Raw genomic sequence first — 20018 nt, 5'->3', positions numbered from 1 at the left:
GATCGTTAACACATCCTCACTCTGCAGCTACAGTACTTTGCGGTTCAGCCAAAAAGTTTGGATACGTAGAACTACATACATATAGAACTACAACAAATAGAATGTGCACTGTAGCTAGATACAATGATCTCTTTGTAATTGCGGATTGTGGACGCATTCTAATTCTTCGCGATCAAATATAGTCATATCGCACACCCCTCCATTGTACTACGACCTTTTAATGCTATTTTGGACGGCATACTATACTATGACTTTTTGAGGTATGAAGTCTGGAGCTGAATGGGAGACTGATATTGTAGATCAACAGAATGTTTGTTTTCTTCTATTACACCAAAATGGGCTTCATCATCATTGTATTGTATCATAGTGCTGAAACAGAAAACGTATATAGCCAGACCATTCCCCTGGCTGCTTTTACTGTAATCTACATCATCTTTCATCATAGATTGTCTATAGAGCATCTCCAGCCTTTTTAAATTATGACATCACAAATCTGAGTTTGAGCAATTTCTTTTTTTGTATTTGGGAGAGTTACTCATGTTTACTAATATTTTTTGGCATGTCTAACACCATATGAAAAACATATACATTTTGAATATGGGTGTAGTCCCCCTTTAACTAAGCGAAGAAGCAGACAAATATGCCCAGTTAAAAAAGTCTCACAGCATCTTTTGTTGTTTGTTTTAAGATAGTTATTTTTTTATGTCTTGTTCTTAGCATTTCAGTTGATATTTTATTATGCCTGTGTACGTTTATGTACATATATCTTTGTGTTAAGATAACTATTGCCATATTTACCTCAAAGAATGGTATACTTCAGTTACTGACAGCCAAACAGCAAAATGGGGTTTGCCGTTATTTGCTTTAACCACACTATTCCTCTTTATTCGTCCTGACCGTTGTTTGTGAAAGACTAATACAAACAGTAGAAGCCATAAAACAGCACTTTGTTACCACTCTCAGAGCATTATCAAACCCCAGTACTGATTTCCATTCACTATCTCCGCCTCACCCTACCTGTTTTACTATCATAGCATTCCACATTCGGAGGGGCTTATGCTACCTAACCTTACCATCAGCTTACATTCACACGTTAGCTTCTATTTGAAATCAAAGGCCTCATGTAATCCATCCAAAATGTGAAAAGCAGGCACAGTTAGACGTTAGAGGACTCCAACTGGGATTTAAAGCTAAAGCATACATCCAATCTAAAGGTACACGTTGCTATGTGAGTCATGCATATGCTCACTCAATTTCCATGACGACTAGGGCAGATGGCATTTGCCCTCTATCAGCGTATCTGTTGCACACAGGAACTCAGGGGGTATTGTTTCTTAGATTCATGAGAGCTTGTCACACTAGAGAGGCTACCTTGTTATCACTGCTTGGCAACATGTGCGTCCAATACTAAATTCAGCAGACTCAGTCACAAATATAACATTTGATATAGTTATTAAGATAAAAAAGGATACAGTAATACAAATCCATTTTATATGAAATACAAATAGTTTCTTAATTAAATACAATAAAACATTTAATAGCAATTTAATCAAGGCCTTATTATTGTAGATACACTCTAGTTTTTCACCTCTATAAATAGGTAAAACATTTCAACATCATTAAAATCAGGCCAACTGTAAAATGAAACGGAAAATATGTACAGAGGAACATTTATAAAGATTTCAGTATTTCCAGTTACAAAATAGCCATGGCACCTCGACCTTAATAAGAAAAACAACCTCACAGTTGTCTAAGTCTTTCTTAAAATGATACAGACATGTCCATCTTTGCATTTGAAAGATTATTGGTTGTTGTAAGAATACCTCCTGTCCATACAGGCCACAAATCACTTTCATGGAAGTGTTGGGGACAAAATCTACTGTCTTTGTTCCGTGTAAAAAAATTCTTTTTAAATTCAGATCAACCTAATATCAGTGTTCAACAAACTGAATTATCTAAATAAAGTGCAGATTTTTGCACAAAACAATGACTACGATTTTTAATGATTTTTTCTTCCATCACTTCAACTGATAGAAGCTGTGGTGGAAAATAACAAAGTACATTTACTCAAGTGTTGTACTTAAAGGTTCAGTGTGTAGGATTTGGAGGGATGGAATATATAAATAAGTATGTTTTCTTTGTTGTATAATCTAAGAATTACTGTGTTTTAATTTCCTCAGAGTGAGCCATTTATATCGGTCTTTGTCTATGGAGATCACCACATTGCACCGCCATTTTCCTACAGTAGCCCAGAACGGACACAAACACTGGCTCTGGATAGGGCCATAAGTGTTATGGCATTGGCCACTAGAGTTTGCAACCCCTCCAAAATGAAAGCGTCAAAGACACACTGTTTGTAACTTGAAAGTGCTTTATTCAGTGTGTTAATGCTAATTTAAATCACCCACTCTATTTGGTTTTGGAGAGGGGAGAGCCCTGCTAGTAATTCAGCTCTCAGTTAAAACCTTTCGAACGTCTGGATCTTAAATTAGCAAAGGAAATAGGTGAGCACACATTAGCAGGTAATGGGCTAGCAGCCTTTTTTCAGTGTGCCAAACAGCACCAGAGAAACACTATAATGCCAAACTGCTATATTCTGTGTTATTACTGGTTTAAATCACTGGTCTGTTTTTTTCAGAGGAAGAGACCTCTGCAGAAAATACTGCAGTCAAGCCAGCCCCTACAGCATTTTGTGGTGTGCACGAAGAAAAGACATTACCATAAGAGCGTGAAACAACTGATTTGCAAATTAAAGCCCATTGTGTATTTCTAAGGCTCGGAGCCTAACTGTCCTTTATGAAGTGTAGGCCGGCCTGAGTGCAGTCAATGACCAGATACTGTGATGTGACATTTCAAAATAAAAGCCACTTGAAATATCAGAAATAATTAATGGTTGCAGCTAAATGAGGACTCATACTAAAACTGTATTTCCACAGACTACATCAAATATGAGTGCAATCTGATTTGGAGATAGAACATTAAGAGCCATCTCAAATATGAAAAATGAGCTGTATTTCTGGCTTATTTTATTTTTGGGAATTAAAAATAAACTCCCTGTTTCCAGAGGCTCATTTTGGCTCAGACTGATAGGAGACCACCCACAATTTGACTGACCCAATATCAGGGCAATCTGATGTGGAATTTCAAAATAAAAACCTTCTGAAATGTGACAAATCTGCTAGATTTCTGGCGTATTTTAGTTTGAGATTAAATATATTCTCTGTTGCCACAGACTCATTTTGGCTCAGACTCATAGGAGACAACCCTACAATTTGACTGCCCCTATATCAGGGCTATCTGATTTAGAATTTCAAAATAAAAGCCATCTAATCTAAGTGAAATCTGCTAAATTTCTGGCCCATTTTAATAGGCGGCCAAATATAAACTCCCTGTTTCCACAGACTCATTTTATGTCAGACTGATGGGAGACCACCCCGCAGAGTGACTGACCCAATATCGGGGCAAACTGATGTGGAATATCAAAAATAAAAGCCATCTCAAATACGAAAAATGAGCTGTATTTCTAACATATTTTCATTTGAGATTATAAACACACCCCCTGTTTCCGGACTCATTTCGGTTCAGACTCATAGGAGACCACCCCACAATGTGACTGACCCAATATCAGGGCAATCTGATAAAAGCCATCTCAAATATGAAAGATCAGCTTTATTTCTGCCTATTTTACTTTCAGATAAAAAACAAACTCCCTAGTTCCACAGACTCATTTTACTTCAGACTGATTGGAGAATAACGAGGATTTCGAGGATTGGTTGAGGGCACAAAGTGCAGTTCCAGCTGCCTGCCCTTGCCTTTTCGGATTCCTCGTTATTCATCCCCAGGCATCGTCCATAGAACCATCTCTCACAATTTTGTGAATCCACATCATATTGTCCTGATTTTGGGTCGGTTACATTGTTGGATGGTCCCCTTTGAGTCTGAGCCAAAATGGGTCTGTGGAAACAGGGACTTTATTTTTAATCTAAAATTAAAATATGCCACACTCCTGGGTGATTTTTCATATTTGAGATGGGTTTTATTTTGAAATTCCCCATCAACTCGCCCTAATATTGGGTCCATCATGTTGTGGGGTGATCTCCTATCAGTCAGAATAACATGAGTCTGTAGCAACGGACTTTATTTTTAATTCCAAATGAAAATATGCAGAAATCTAGCAAAGTTGTCATATTTCAGATGGCCTTTTTATCTTGAAATTTCACATCAGATCGCTCTGATATTGGGTCAGTCATGTTGTGGGGTGGTCTCCTATCAGTCTGAAGTACAATGAGTCTGTGGAAACAGGGAGTTTATTTTTAATCTCAAATTAAAATATGGCAGAAATACAGCTAATTTTTCGTATTTGAGATGTATTTGACAGGCAAAATGTCATGGGGGCTGGCTCAAACCACAGTCGGAAAATCCAGATCCCAATTAAGGTACTGAGGTACTTGTACTTCACCAGTTACTAAATTTTGAATTATTGCGGAACACAAGCGCTGTGGTAAACAGATCTGAGTTACAACAGTTTACTTTAGTACTTAAGTAAATTGTAGCTGTTGCCACTGTTGCAACAGATGGTTTTTGTACCAGCAAAACTTCTGGACATTAATACGGATTGTATTGACCCAGGTGGCTCTCTACCTACCTGCTGCCATTTACCTCCAACCCCGAAGATTAGCAGGCTAACCTCCTGCTGTCAGTGCACCACTACTCGGAGACTCCCGTCTCTGTCCATCGCCACCATTATGGGGTATACACCCAGACAGCCAGTCTGCTGTTCCTGCCTCACTGCCTGGCCTTGGGACACACAGCTTTCACGGCTAGCTGCTAGCTAGCCGCCCTTCAGTCATCTATCGGCTGGTAGCTTAGCTGCTAACGAGACGTCCACAATCCTGTCTGCTTCGCCTGGACTCCTCGAACTCCCAGTTCTCTCGGTGTTCATCATGACCTACTTCTCCTGGCTCCGAGTCCTCCTGACATGTTTCTGATGAACTTTCTGCGCCCAATGGTTGCACCACGTCCTCGGCTAACGGCAAACAGCATGCTTACTCTCTCCACGACTGGCATGATGTTGAAGTATTCCCGGACCCAAGTGATGAAATTCAACAATTGTGCCACTCCAATGTACATCTCGGTCATCAAACATCTTGGACTCCTTCGTCGACCCCGCTACTTTCACAGAAGCTCTCGATGAAAGTTTGTTTACTCCCGGTCTGATCACTGCATCCGGTCAGTAAGCCAATCCGTTGCCCGATCCGTTCCACGCATGCGCAAACAGCCAACTTGGACAGCTACCTACGGCAGCCTCATTAGAACAAACAAGTGTTTTATCCCTTACCTCCAAAAGCACCCATAAAATGTAAAAATTGGCCAAGCAGTTGCTGATGTATTGTCAATATATATAATTCATATAATATAATAATAATAATAATATATAAATAACGCATGTATTATATTAATATAATATAATTATAATTAATTATTTTTATTAAATAATTGTTGTGAAACCCCTCATTTGTAAAACTCTTTTTAATCACAAGTTGTTTTCATCTATCGATAATCAGTTATATTCTATGCACGTTTTGCTTTAAATACACTTTAAATACAAGCTCTCTTAGCATGGACACTGATTTTCATGCATAATTTCTCTCCACATAAATATTCGAGGGAAGGAGGCACGGATCAGGTACTGATGCACCTGTTTGTCTAAGTAAGGCTGCTGTAGGTAGCTGTCCAAGATGGTGGACTGCTTGTGCATGCGCAGAACGAGTCAGGCAGGCGGAACGGTACTGACCCCATGGTACTGAGACATCCCATCACTCTGGTTAACCGTTGCATCTCTCCCATGTCATCAGAGCGCTGATGCTCTTTGTACTCATAGCCACGGAAACAGAGCATCTCCACTACACACACAGCGGGAGGGAAAACGTGGTGTGGATTTCAATCTGCTTCGGCCGATCCAGAGACTCATTGCTTCATCAAATATCAAAAATGAACTGTTGAATGCACAATCTCACAAACAAATCCTGTCTAATATGTGTCTATGTCCTGGACAAGTCTTTGTACCTCATATACCTCACGGAAACCTGGCATCAACCAGATGTTTTCTCTGTTCTAAATGAGACCTGTCCTTCTGGCTATTATTATGTCAAGAGAGCCCACAGCACAGGCTGTGGTGGTGGTCTGTCTGTCATCTACCACAGAGACTTGGATTTGTCCCCCCTGCCCCTGCCTGAACTGTCTTCTTTAGGATGCCCGGCTTTTAGATGCAAGCCCCCTTTCCCCATGACAATGCTTCTTATCTCCCGACCACCAAAATTAAACCCAAATTTCATTCCAGAGATGTTCGACCTCCTCTCAACTTTCTGTACTACAGCTACCAATATAATAATACTTGGGGATATGAACATCCATGTCAAAACACCTTCTTGCCATTTAGCAGCTGAATTTCTTCAACTTAGACTGTTTTAATCTCAGACAACATGTTGATGTGCCTACACACACTAGGGGCAACACTCTCTGGTCATTACTGATCTCCATGCACCCGTCAAAACCAGAACAGTCAGTTTCTCCTGCTCAGCCCCCTGGTTCACCAGTGAGCTGCGGAAAAATGAAGGCAGCTGGGCGCGCTCTTTAGCGGTGTCACAAAGCTTCAGGACTCACTGTTCACAAACTAGCAAACAAACTAGCCGATCAGGAACACCAAAAGACCTACTCGAAGTTTCTTAGAGAGGCTCGATCGAAGTTCTACTCATCATTAAAAAGAGTCCTGGCAATTCCAGGCAGCCATTCTCTGCTATTTACCATCTCTTCAAACCACAAGCTCCATCACTCACAGAAACTCCAGAACAACAATGCAACAATTTTGTTCTGTCAACCCACAGTTCAGGATCTCCTGGTCTCTCAGCTTCTTCCTGCAAGTCATGTAGCAGGAGCTTGAGGCCATCATCAGGAAATGAAACCCCCCCACTTGTGCCCTTGACCCCTTTCTTACGGCCCTGGTGAAAGCTAACATTTCTGCCGTCAGCCCTCTGATCACCACAGTGATAAATCTCTCCCTCCAGGCAGGCTGTGCTCCATCTGTTCTAAAAAACTGCCATAATGGGACCACTTCTCAAAAAACTTAACCTAGATCTAGAAGTCCTTGCCAATTACAGGCCCATTTCCAACCTTACATTTCTCTCCAAGGTACTGGAGAAAGTAGTTGCTGCCATCCTACAGGACCATCTCAAATCTTACAACATTTTTGAAAAATTCCAGTCTGATTTCCGCTCTGCCCATAGCACATGAACAGCTCTGGTAATGGTCACAAATGACCTGCTGATGGTGGCTGATGTTGGTTCACCCTCTCTCCTCATTCTCCTTGACCTGTCCACAGCATTCAACATAGTTGACCATGGCATACTACTCAACTGGCTACATCACACCATCGGATGCAATGACACCGCCCTTCAATGGTTTCATTCATTCCTCACTAACAGAGCAGAATATGTCTCCATGGGTGGTGCAAGGTCCCGGACACACACTGCCACCTGCGGGTCCCTCAAAGGTCGGTCCTTGACCCCACCCTCTTCGTGCTCTACATGCTCCCCCTTGGTCATGTCATAAGTTAGTATGGAATCTCATTCCACTGCCACACTAATGACACACAATTATACATGACACACATACCCCTGCAGCTTCACCACCGACTTCATCATCATCATCATCATCTCTGTCCTCACGCACAACTTTCTGCAACTTAACAGCTCCAAAACTGAAGCCATTTTAGTTGGTACCCCTCATCAGATCCAGTCATCCTCCATAACCAGCATATCATTCTCTGGCCAGGACATTTCCCTCTCCTCCTCAGTCACCAACCTTAGTGTGAGATTTGATCCTCAGCTTAACTTTGAGCTTCATATTAAACAGCCCTGCAAAAACTTATTCCACCACCTCAGAAATATTGCCAAACTCCATCCAACACTCACCCTTTCTGATGCTGAGAAGCTTGCCCATGCCTTTGTCTCCTCCAGACCGAATTACTGTAAAGGACGTCTAATCGGGATCCCCAGCAAGAGCCTCCAGTATGTACAAAACAGCACTGTGAGGATCCTGATGAGAGTGCGCAAATATGAGCACATCACACCCATCCTCCACTCACTTCACTGGCTTCCCATTTCTGTCAGAATTGAATATAAGGTCTCCCTCCTCATGTACCAGTGCATCCACATCAGTGCCCCCCCTTACCTGAAACATCTGCTCACCTCACAAACCTCATCATGATCCCTCCACTTTTTATGCTAATCATTTTATAATGTAGCACTTTGAGATTTGTTTAAAATGTAAAGTGCATTATAAATAAAATCCATTAATATTACTATTATTAATATTATTATTACAAGTGTATTTCCATTTTATGCTACTTTATACTTATGTAGGATTTATCTTGTACTTTTTACCGCACTAGATTTATTTAAGACCAAAAGTACTAGTTACCTTGTAAAATTGAAATTTTACACAAATCATACGACCAGTTTCTAAAATATGATCCATTGTTGCATATTACCAAAAAGTATTGGAAGTAATTGAAACTAGTTTTACCCTAATAACCACTAACATCTTAATATATAAATAATAATAATAATGATTGATCGATATAGCATAGTATTGTAATTTTTTTTGTGTGACATTACTCTTTCGTTACACAGACACCAGGTATCGATTTTTTTAAATTTGATAAATTATACTTATTACAAATACAAATTAAACATTTGGTAGTCTACTAGAATAATATAATCAGTTGCTTTTACATTTTACATTTTACTTTTACATTTTGCTGCAATAAAAATGACTGAAGTCTCATAAACAGACTGAAAACTTTATCTTATTAGATAAAACAGATGTTGACAAAATTTTCCTTTGGGGTGATAATTTGCACTTGAAAAAAAGGTAATATATTGCAAGTTATCGCAATATATTTTAATGCACTACTCAGCACATAACTCTTAAAAACAGGATATTATTGTATCATAACTTCCATACCGTGATAATATCTTATTGTATACTACCTGTACTTAAGTAGATGATTTTAATACTTTCACCACCACTGGAAAAAAAAAGGGATCTCTATGTGGCTAGAATGGACAGGACGAATGATAACAGTGACCAGTGATCATTGCAATGGACATATGAGCATGTCAGTTTTGTACTAAGACAGACTTTCAATGTGAACCTATCCGTTAAGAAAAAAAATGGCTCCAGACATGGCCTACATATTAGCACAGTGGTCCATAACTCATGTTGGTCAGTGTCTAAGCGTGCTCTTCAGGTATTTGTCCAGGAATCTTCACCCCCTGGTCCACAGTGTTTTTGGGACGGGAGTTGGTACAACTGGGTGGGCTTTCAGTTGTGCTTGTGGTTCTCTGGATGAACTGGAGGAAGTTCTCCTGAAGGGAGCCCTCGTGGCTGGACGTCCCAAATTCTGCCGGCTGGGTCAAGCAGCAGCGCCGAAACTTCACCAGCTCTTCTCTGATCTGCCTATTCAACATGCCGTAGAAGAAGGGGTTAACTGCAAAAGAGGAGTAGGCAAGCCAGGTGACTGCTTCCTCTAAGTCCCCAGGGCTGCTCATGGAGCCCGTCAGAGACATTTGAAGGTGGAATATGAAGTAGGGCAGCCAACAAACAAAGAACTGACCCACTATGAATACCAAAGTGAGAGCAGCCTTTCCTCCACTGAAGGCCCTCTCTGGAGATAGTCTTTGGGGCAGAGTGCGGGTGGTAGTGATCATGGTGGTCTGGCTGTTGATGGAGTCGGAGCGATTCTTAGCAGGACTTGCATTTGCCCATGTTTGCACAGCAGGGACTTGCTGCAGGGCAGCAGAACGAGCTACCTTGTACACTGCACCATACACAGCAAAGATGATCACGGCAGGAACCAGGAAACAGACCACACTGAAGAGCACAGCAAATATGCTTCTTAGACGACTGTGGCTTGCATGGAGAGAGCAGTGAGCTGCAGCTATAGAGCTCTGGTGTCCATAAGCTGGCCATCCAAACAGTGTGACCAAAGCCAGAAGGGCTGACTTAATCCAGATCAGGAGCATGACACCAATAGCGAGGTTGATGGTCATCTTGACTTCATAACGCATAGGGTGTACGATATAGAAGTAACGCTCCACACTGATGGCCGTGATGGTGAGAATGGAGAGACAGATGAGGAAAACATTGAGGAAGATGTAAACCTGACACTCCAGAATAGTAAACACCACTGTGCCAAAGAATGCTGAGCTGGAAATGATACCCAAAGGCATGAGGAGGATGGCACACAGCAAGTCCACTGCACAAAGGTGACACACAAAAGCAAACCTCTTGAGGTGAGGAGCACGGGCAATGGCCACCATCACACCGGTGTTGGCCAACAAAGCAATGAGGTTAAGGGTCACCATGCAGAATAACCCGAAAAGGTCTTTGACCTGTGACTGGGAGCTTGTGACAACGCCCACGTCGGGAGGAACCGTAGGATTGGGCTCCCAAAGGGCAGTGGTGAGATTTGGCACAGAGGCTATCATGGGACCAGACTTGTCAGCCATTATTCATTCACAACCGCCATTTGAGTCCCAGATGTCTTCATATGTGGATGTCCTGTGATGACAAGAAAAAAACAGTTAATCATAAAAAGATTTAGTAGACATTTCATGTACATACAGGTCTATCTATACATTATATAAGCAACACCCATATAAAACATAGTCATAAGTTAGTTTAGTGAAATACTGATGCAGACTGTATGATTATTTAATGTAAATTAGTTGACAAATATATTGCAATTAAAGCTCTGGTGACTACTGTGTTCCAACTGAGAACATGTTATTCCAGGATGTCAAACCTATTTTAGCTGATACAGCCTCCACACCCCAAACCCTGGCCCTGACCCTAACCTTGCCAGTCTCAAATGGAGTGAACCAATAAAACCATTGCATTATAACCTATAAACATCAACACCTAACACATTTCTCCTTCCTTCTAATAAAGCACAAGTAATTTCTGAAAATGTTCATCAATTTACAACACAAATTGTCATTGTACTACTCACTATCATTACATGTGCATTTTCCCATAATTTTCCACTCCTTTTACACCAACCTTTGGTGGAAATTATATAAGAAGAAGCAGGTTAAGTTATCCCCTGCCTCACAAAACAACTTACAAAGTTAACATGTTTTAGCAGCACCTTAGTAATAGGGTTTAACCAGTATTTTTTTACTATTAAGTCTGATTCTTTTGTCCTAAGGCTGTTGATTGACAATTTGCATAATGTACAATACCTTGAAATATAACCACAATTAAGTGCTCCAGGGATGATGTTTTCTGAAGGCCAACACTGAAGTAAGCATCGCACAGGTTTCCTCATTAAAAGGTCTATGGGACTTTTCCATTGGATTTTGAATCATTGCAGAAAATAATCCCTGTGGCAAACAAACATTTATGATACTTTGAGACATTCTCATTTAGCCCCAGGTTATTAACCCCATTTTATAAAACATAAATTTTTAAAAAAATTACACATTGGGTATTTCTGGCATTCATCAAATATGGCTTATGCCATAATTGCATGATTGTAGGGTAAAACATATTGATTAATAATAGATTGACAGTAAAAGATTACACACATAAAGCATAAAAAACAACACAAATATGTATTAAAAGACTTACCCATGATCCGCTTTGTGTTTGTGTGGTACAGGTCAGACCAAACAGGTGTTTAACTTGACAAAGCTGCTGTTGAAATCCCATATAAGTTTAGATACAGTAGGCCCAAACCAGTTGGTTTTGGGTTTTTATTTTGCTTTTTTTCTCCAAAATTAAAATAGCCAGTCCTGCAAGTGAAAATCCATGTCGTCCAGTTAACTCAGTGTCAGGTTTAGCTCCTTAGTAGAGAGGCTCCAGAGGTCACACATGTATGTTTCCAGTTAAAGAAGCACTGGTCACTGATTCTGTGATGGTTCTGATAAAAAATGATGCTTCCTCTCCTCAACCCTCCTCCAGTAACACTCTCATTCCTGTCCTGTGCTGTGTATGGCAGTGACTGTCACACATTGTGTTGTGTGTAATTGTGTTTTTCTTTTTTTTTGCTTTCAAATAGACACACAGTCCACTGTCCCCCTTTCAGAGCCCAGTCGTCCCTGGGTCCTAATTTCCACCAGGTTAAAGGGGAAGCTCACTCTGATGCAGTCAGCTCTGTATTTTTGCATTTATTGAAATAAGAGGCACCAATAACACTGTGAATGGGACTGCTCCACTAACAAAAAGTAAAGGACTGGCTGTTGTAGCCACAAAATATATTCAAACATTAAATGCACAACAAGATCATGCATGGTGTTTATGTTTTTTTTCATCCCAAGTACCTGTATTCTGCAGCACCAGTTCCCCAAAATGTTTATATTAATGAGCCTTAAAAAATTGCATACAACATCTAAAGTACCTTGAATATTCTTCCATTATTATATAGGTTATGTTTTAGTGCAGAAGTACAAAAGGTACTATCAGTATATTTTTCATCAATCCCAAAAAGTCTTTCTCGTTGTTACAATACCCAATCAATATGTCTACTGTAACTGTTAAGGCCTTTAATTGTACCAGCTTCCTTTAGCTCATCTGTGTCAAAAAAAATGCAAAATGTTGGAACTTTGATTTTATGCAAGTTTACCAGTCTGATCAGCAGTGTGTGAACTATTTGAAAAACACATTTTTAATCACAATTTTAGAACCAACAGGTCATGCAAAGTTTATTTAATAATCAAATTTATATTAAATACTGTAGTTTTTTACAGTCAAATTTAAAATTGGGATGAAAAAAATCACAGGTACGTCTGTTCTATAAGACATTCAGACAGAAATTTACCTGTAAAAAAGAGTAACACTTAAACAAGTAACACTTTGCAGTGTTGAAATAAGGTACATCCTATTAAATTCATTTTAACTCAAATCTTTGGTGTGTGTGTTTATATATATATATATATATATATATATATATATATATATATATATTTCTAACTTCTGATTATATTTTCCACCTTGATAGGTCAAAGAGCAGGATTTTTTACCTGATCTCAAAGTAACATAAAATGAGGGATATCAACCACATGATGGTTTTCAATTTGCTACACAGAGAGAAAATCTCAATATATTAAACCAATGTTTATAGCCTGTGGTAATTTTACTTGCTTCTTTAAGACCATCTTATTTAATCTTAGACAGCCATCATCGCCATTTTTTATCTAAATGTATTAATATTGTGCAAATAAATTATAGTGCTTTTTATCAAATGTCATCCAGCACCATATTTTAAATTTCTCTTGTGAAAAACATTATTATTAAATAAACAATGACTACCCTATAACCTGTAACACTGGAGAACACCTAAAATAGTATACAAAAAACGTTTTCAAGCTCAACATCCAAAGGGAAAAGCATTGCAAAAAGTTGGAGGGGCACTTCAGTTTATTAATTAATCATTGATTCAAGTAATGTCTTGCAATAGTAATGTCGTGCAAAAGATGCTGATACAATTACATTGCAAAGGGACTTGCTCGTTAGTGACACCATGTGGTGGCATTTAGTGTAATATACCTACTGAGAAAGAAACGTGACCAAGCTACTCATGGCTTACATGTTGCATTACTTAGCACAGTAGAATAACTTTCAGAGTCTTTTTCTTTCAATAAAAGATATATACCAGTGCTTAGACATTCCCCACAGATTGCACATCATACTTCTGTCTGTAAACACATCTATGCATAGTGTATCATTTTTACTTCTCCTCCATTATGTGACATTAGTCAAATGTCTGTAACTGCAAAGGCATGCCATTAAGTCCTACATATTAAAGATATTTCCTCTCTAAGGAACAGGTTTGTTGAAGCGTTACCACTGCGATTAAATAATGTAATAGGTAAAAAGTAAACTATTAAAACCAGAACTGAGATGTCAAAGAAAACATAAGGTGCAGCATGTCATATTAAAACACAACTGTGCAAATATCTAGAGGTCTTAAAGACCTTTAACAAAGTGAAAAAGAAATCATTTCATTGCATGGGTAAAAGTAATAAGTCAGCATGTATTGTTACGGAAGTGCAGTCTATCACTCTCAGGCCAGTTGTACAGTATGCAAAATATAAGGCACAGAGAAGTATGAGTCATTTGTGAATCATGGCAGGGACATAAAACACATAATAACCGTAATAATAAAGACAGTTATCATATTTTTTTTTTATAAGAAAACAGCATAGCAAAGCCTTTCAGGAAGCATTTTGTATAGTTGTATGGGAAAATGTTCTCTTTTAGGGAACCTGCTCCTTTCCTTGATATCAATTAGTGCATGTTTAGCTCCAGCAGGTAGCGAATGCGACACTGGCTCTCTTTGTAGATAAGATATTCACTGTTGCTGAAGTGGCTGTCTTTAAACTGGGGCTGATCTATGGGCTTACCCTGAGGCACAGCAACCTTCTTTCCCTCCAGGGTAATGACAGTGTCCTTGGATGGATCTGAAAACACAGAAGTTAACACATTTACCAAACAAAAGATGTTTGCAGCTAAACAAACTAATATCACAATATTTTGTGTTATAATAATATCAATTTTTTTTGACCAAATACCCCAATGTCAATATTGCAACGATACTGTAGGGTTGACTGCTGGTGCTTTCACAAATATTGACACAGTGAGATTTTTTACAAAAATATCAGTAATGAGGATATAATGACTAAGTGGGTAAAGTCAAATAATGGAACAACTAGAATACTCTGGTAGGTTTAGAAAAGTACACCACTTTACTGTAATACAGCGTTTAAAACCGGAAAACACTTACTATAATAGGATATCTAAGATAATATTTTGTCTCATATCATGAGTGCAATATAAGATTAATATATTGCCATGCCTTGCATTACATATCATTCAATACAGTGGAACTCAAATGCTTTCTTTTTTTTTTAAAAAAATCAATATTCAGAGTTCTCACACATTTTCATAAAGAAACTTTTCAAACTTTTCCATGACTTTCAAAGGTCCCATAATGTATTTTTATTACCTGGCATTTTATCAAACATATCTGATCATACTCTATTCAAATATACTTCCAGCTAGCTGGCGTACAGAAAGGGAGAGGGAAAAGGGGAAAATGATGACATGTATGCTACGGCAAACAAAATGTCACACATCAACACATACTACAGCTATGTTAAGTCAATAGCTACAGAAAGCTGCTATGTTACATTTTGCTGAAGGTTTCCATAAAAGATTACTGTAATTACTTCATTGTAGACAACAAAAATCTATGAATTTTTCAAAACTTTCAATGAATTTGACAAATTCTGTGACCTTTCCGGGTTTTCCATGACTATGGAAACACTGATTGTTGGGGAAAATACACACAAAATGAGCCAAGTAAGATTCGATTGAAATAACCTGATCTTAAAGTTTTTTTAAAACCAAAAGATTCTAGGCTTTCGCGATATGCTGTCAATGAGCTTGAGAACAATATTGGGGTAATTTCACTATATGAATGTAAGTGAGGAAGTACTGTACCTGGCTCCACTGATCCTCGTGCCACCACACTATCATAGCCTGCAGGGGCCTTCTTCAAAGAGGAGTTGTCTTTAGTGATGGTATATTCTTCGCCCAGGGCTACCTCATTCAAAAACATCACTCCAGTATTTTTAGAGGTGCGCACTAAAAATAATAAAAAAAAGATTTTTGGAACATCATAATATCATTATGATTGCAATCAATGCCATTATTATCTTCTTCAACCCCTGTCTTTTAAAAAATCCTTACCGTAACCTGCAGACTTGCTGTTCTCAGATGCAAAATAGATACCGCGACCAACACGGCCTCCTGAATGGGGCATTATCCTCAGACCGCTCTTCAGGATGGCTGCCACCACCGCTATGTTTGTACCATGCCACAGCAGACGGCGGTTCTCCAGTTCATCATTGTCTCTAAATCGCTCTCCCTGCAATGCGCAACATCATGTGTTAGGTCACAAGACTTCAGTCCTCTGTGTCACATCTAACAAGACTGACTGCACTTCCTACCTCAGTCTCTCTGTCGACCTCCCAAACATCAATGATTTTTGGTTTACGATAGCCACACCCAGTCTCTTTCAGGTATTTTTCTATGATCTTTACATGAGAAAAATTGTTAAAGTTTAATGAATAAACATGACTGAATGAAGATCCAAATGCTTTGTTTTATCTAAACCTCATCATCACTGTTAAAGTACCTTGAATGTTTCTGATTTCTTGTCCAACAGAGTGAGGCAGCATTTGAGGGAATTGTAGTCCTGGTCCAGAGGGTGAGGAACTGTCTCGATCATCTCTTCTTGAGCCTTTTCAGTCTCTGACTTCAGAGTCTGGGCGAGCTCGATGTCAGCCAGCACCTTAAGGGAGAACATAAAAAGAGAGTGACTTTAGGTTTGAGAAAACATCATAAAAATGAAGTGCATTCTAACATATGTATAATAAAAAAAGCACCATGAGCATCTCTTTCTTTTTCTCGACAATCTCTTTGTTGTCGATGGTTGGCGGTCTGTTGCGGCCAAAGTTGTGCGGGATCGTGGTGAAGAACTTTGAGGAAAGTTCTTCCAGTCGTGAGTTTCTACTTTTTTGGTTCAAGGCTGCCTCGATCTCCTCCAACACTTCAAAGCCCTTTGCAATCTGAACCTTACTGAGCTTGCCCAATGGCATCTTCTTGATGTCTGTGTAACATCCATACACACACATCCATACACACACACACACACACACACACACACAAACAAAAAAACACGAATTAGTTGAATTAGTTATAGTAGTTATAGTTAAGTGAATATTTGTGGCAAATTTGAAGAAATCTTCTCAAGGTATTTTTTAGATACTGCATTCATGAGAATGGGAAATATATACTGTCCAACAACACAAAAGCACAATACCTCCAGCTACAGCTGTCACCTGCACAAAGGTGTAAAAATTGGCTTCCCTCAAACTTCCCTTTCAAGTCATGTAGTAAAACTGGTCCTCTCTAGAGCCAGTGTTTGGTTTGCTCATTCTGGGCCATTGTAAAAACAAAGCTTTGCAACATGGGGTGCTCCATTTAAGAGAAGCTTTACACTAATAAAAACATATTTATGAATATTATATTCCATTTCTGCACATACATCCCCATACACGTCGCTCCTTTAAAGGTGCAAATTTTTACTTCAAATACTTAACAATGTTAGAAAAGAATACGTAATGACAATGATCCTCTTAACAAAGCCCAAGACATGATTGAGATATGTTCACATTGTTGAGATAAGGGGCTGTGTTGTGTAAATGCAGACTTCACCCTCTCTTTGCAGCAAAGGTTAATCATTTACATGTAACATTCTGCACTTTTTGATTTCCAATATTTCAACATTTCTAAGTAAACCTAAAAGTCTAGCTAATTATGCAAAAAGCTCTGCAATTTTGGAAATATTATCCATAATATTATTTAGTGCAACAGTCACTCTGGCCCAACAGGCGTGTCACAGAACAGATATGCGTGTAGCTGAACTTTTGCATACTGCGCAAACCTGCTTGTTTTAAATGGTTGGTAAACTGAGACACACCCACCTAGGTTCATACATTCCATCGCCTCCTTGAACATGTCATTGCTGAAAATGAGCTCGATGAGCCTCTGGGTAGAGTTGTCAAGGGTGCAGTCTAGGACATTTTTGGTGACTTTCACAGTCTTTCCATCGACAGTGTCTACCTGCAATGTCAAAAAGTAAAGCCAGTGAGATTCTGCTAAAGCTGATACTGAATTTCAAATGTTTTCTCTTAAATATCTGTCATAGATGGTGTTAACTTATATGGCATGATGCTTCTAGGTTTCATTATCAGTGCTCCTTGTGGCAGTGAGATGCACATTTATGTTACCTTGACCTCAGCATCCTGCTCTCCATCCACCTCGATCAGCGTGTACTTCCCAGAGTGAGACACAAAATTCGACCGATCACTCCAGTTGTTCTTTGTCTTGTCCTTAAACTTTTTCTCAAAATCCTTGACAGCCTTCTCAGGGTCATCAAACTTGTTAAGTTTGGACTGTCCCACTTCTCCCTGAATTTAGATTAGAGAAGAGGCAATTAGGGGCAATGTGCTTTCATAACAAAATAAAACTGTTCAAGCTGTCAGCCAACACTCAAATGGACGTTTCCATCCCAGTATACAAGTACAGTCAATGTTTTGACACATTTTTACCAAAGAATTTACAAAACTTTGCAATAAATTTTCTACAATATTTTACCCCATTTCCATGACTGTATTTAAGAAGTTTACAATGGATAGGCCTGTATAGTGATACATCTTTACTTAAACACTCACAAAATATCCAGGCTTTGCCCCTTTTTTTGGAGTTTGAAAACATAACATTCTATAGCTTTCAGTGTAATTTGACATGTGTTTGGATTTTAATTTTGAAACTTTTTGTATGCATTCATTTCTTGTTAAACAAATCTTGCACGTATATTTGATTGAATCAAACACAGCAATGAGATGATTCCAGTCAGGTCTTTGTGTATCACGTGATACTATTGACGTTTCAATGGTCACCCAGCAGACTTTAAATAAGTAATCCAAAGAATGTATTTCCAGTAACATTAGACATGTTTTGGGATTTTTATGAATACATTTGAATAAAAGCTAAAACAATGTGCTTCCTAAACCTTCAAAGTATTCAGTTAATTCCATATCATTATCAGGCCTGGAAAAAAGTTATTCAAATTTCCTTATTTTTCCAGGAATTTCACAACTGGGAACCTTGAATAGTAGCCATTAACATTGAAAATACAATAAATGAGAAAATATAAATAAAGAAGATAGTAGTGATATGTTGCAGGACAAACTTACCACTCTGCCCCATCTGTTCCACGAGTAGTAAGTGTTTTTGTCTTTAATAACTTGAATAACATAAAACTTGTTATTGTTGTGTCCGATGTTGGTCTGATTGAGCATGCAGTCATAATCTTCATGTACCTGGTGGAGACAAAACAGAACATCTTTCACAATTTACTTCACTTATTAAATACGATTACATACAGTTCTGACATTTGCACTCAGCTAAGTGAATATTGTGTTATAACAGCATATTTTTCTTACCTCTCCTGACACTGAGCAGTGCTCATCCACCTTCCTCTTGCCTTTTACCTGTGGCCCTGCAGCCAGAAGAGCCTCTTTTGCAGAAGTGAAGGCATCCTTAGGCTTTGGTGTCTCTGGCTCCTGTTTCACCTTCTTGCCACCTGCCCTGGCACCAGAAGCAGCTCGTCTCTTTGGAGGCATGATCCTGGATGAACAGAAACTTGCCCTGTTGGTCATCTGGGCATGATGCCTGGACAAGCTCAGACATGCCCACATTGAGCAGTAATCCCTCTCTCAGAATCAAAATCAAAACAACCTGATAAATCCCCCATGCACACTTATTGAGTTGTAACCTGTTAACTACTACTGTAATATACAGTATACATATACTACAAGTAATATCAATTCTGTTATCATGCAATGATAGTTTTGCTCTGTTTTGGAACAAGGAAGCCATAGTGCCTCCGCCTTCTCCTGTTTGTATTCCGAAGACGACCTGAAATGCCCTCAGCTGGGAACTCACCTTTAGACTTAAACAGCGTTAGCCGAGCCGGAGCAGAGGGAGGTAGACGGACAAACAACAGGGTCTCTTCGCTGCAGAAGCTTTGTCCGGCTGACTGGAGGCTGAACTGTCTGAGTCAGATTTTCGGGAAGTTTACACACACTTTACAGTCAGAGGAAGAGGAGGAGCTCCACTGTTTCCTGTAGTGTACTCTGCTTGAGCTGCCTGCCATCTACTGCCACCTAGCTCATCCTGGTACGTATTGTTCTCTCAAAACTTTCAAAAGAAGTAGGATATTTATAAGTAATAACATTTTTTTTTTTTGGAATCCACCAATTGTTCTCTTCAGTGCACGAGCATGCACTTCTTTACAAATACCAAAGCGCGGAGGGATGCGC

General features: G+C 39.1%; 2 protein-coding genes and 1 pseudogene across 3 annotated transcripts; 1 reads left to right on the top strand and 2 right to left on the bottom strand.

Annotated features, from left to right (window-relative positions):
- Positions 1–1632: 1632 nt before the first annotated feature.
- Positions 1633–13330, bottom strand: gpr61l (G protein-coupled receptor 61-like). 2 transcript variants are annotated; one of them, XM_088087685.1, is made up of 3 exons: positions 11695–13330; positions 11307–11447; positions 1633–10623 (listed from the first exon to the last, which is right to left on the bottom strand). In XM_088087685.1, exon 3 carries the CDS (start codon positions 10569–10571, stop codon positions 9294–9296), a length of 1278 nt encoding a protein of 425 aa, XP_087943811.1. In that variant the 5' UTR covers positions 10572–10623; positions 11307–11447; positions 11695–13330; the 3' UTR covers positions 1633–9293. The 2 variants fall into 2 exon arrangements, with proteins under 2 accessions (XP_087943811.1, XP_087943814.1); XM_088087688.1 differs by lacking the exon at positions 11307–11447.
- LOC148190197 (uncharacterized) lies at positions 7102–8265 on the top strand (annotated as a pseudogene).
- Positions 13331–13464: 134 nt separating the features above from the next.
- On the bottom strand, positions 13465–19801 carry parp3 (poly (ADP-ribose) polymerase family, member 3). Its single transcript, XM_042495620.2, has 11 exons — positions 19642–19801; positions 19140–19323; positions 18891–19016; positions 17922–18101; positions 17616–17754; positions 16515–16738; positions 16265–16420; positions 16077–16163; positions 15817–15994; positions 15568–15711; positions 13465–14525 (listed from the first exon to the last, which is right to left on the bottom strand). Exons 2-11 carry the CDS (start codon positions 19317–19319, stop codon positions 14353–14355), a joined length of 1587 nt encoding a protein of 528 aa, XP_042351554.2. The 5' UTR covers positions 19320–19323; positions 19642–19801; the 3' UTR covers positions 13465–14352.
- Between the last annotated feature and the right edge of the window lie 217 nt (positions 19802–20018).

The sequence above is a fragment of the Plectropomus leopardus genome, chromosome 2 (genome assembly GCF_026936395.1).
Source record: "Plectropomus leopardus strain MGB_pleo_1.0 chromosome 2, ASM2693639v1, whole genome shotgun sequence".
NCBI lineage: Eukaryota > Metazoa > Chordata > Actinopteri > Perciformes > Serranidae > Plectropomus > Plectropomus leopardus.
Note: the sequence above shows the minus strand (reverse complement) of the source record. Positions and strands in the feature narration are given on the sequence as shown.

Bases quoted from the DNA above. Each gene is read 5' to 3' on its own strand.
- gpr61l (XM_088087685.1), bottom strand. From the start codon at position 10,571: ATGGCTGACAAGTCTGGTCCCATGATAGCCTCTGTGCCAAATCTCACC.
- parp3 (XM_042495620.2), bottom strand. From the start codon at position 19,319: ATGCCTCCAAAGAGACGAGCTGCTTCTGGTGCCAGGGCAGGTGGCAAG. The intron at 15,995-16,076 runs GTAGGAAGTGCA...TGCGCATTGCAG, and splicing joins AGGTCGACAGAGAGACTGAG to GGAGAGCGATTTAGAGACAA. The intron at 14,526-15,567 runs GTACAGTACTTC...CTGTGTTTTCAG, and splicing joins ACGAGGATCAGTGGAGCCAG to ATCCATCCAAGGACACTGTC.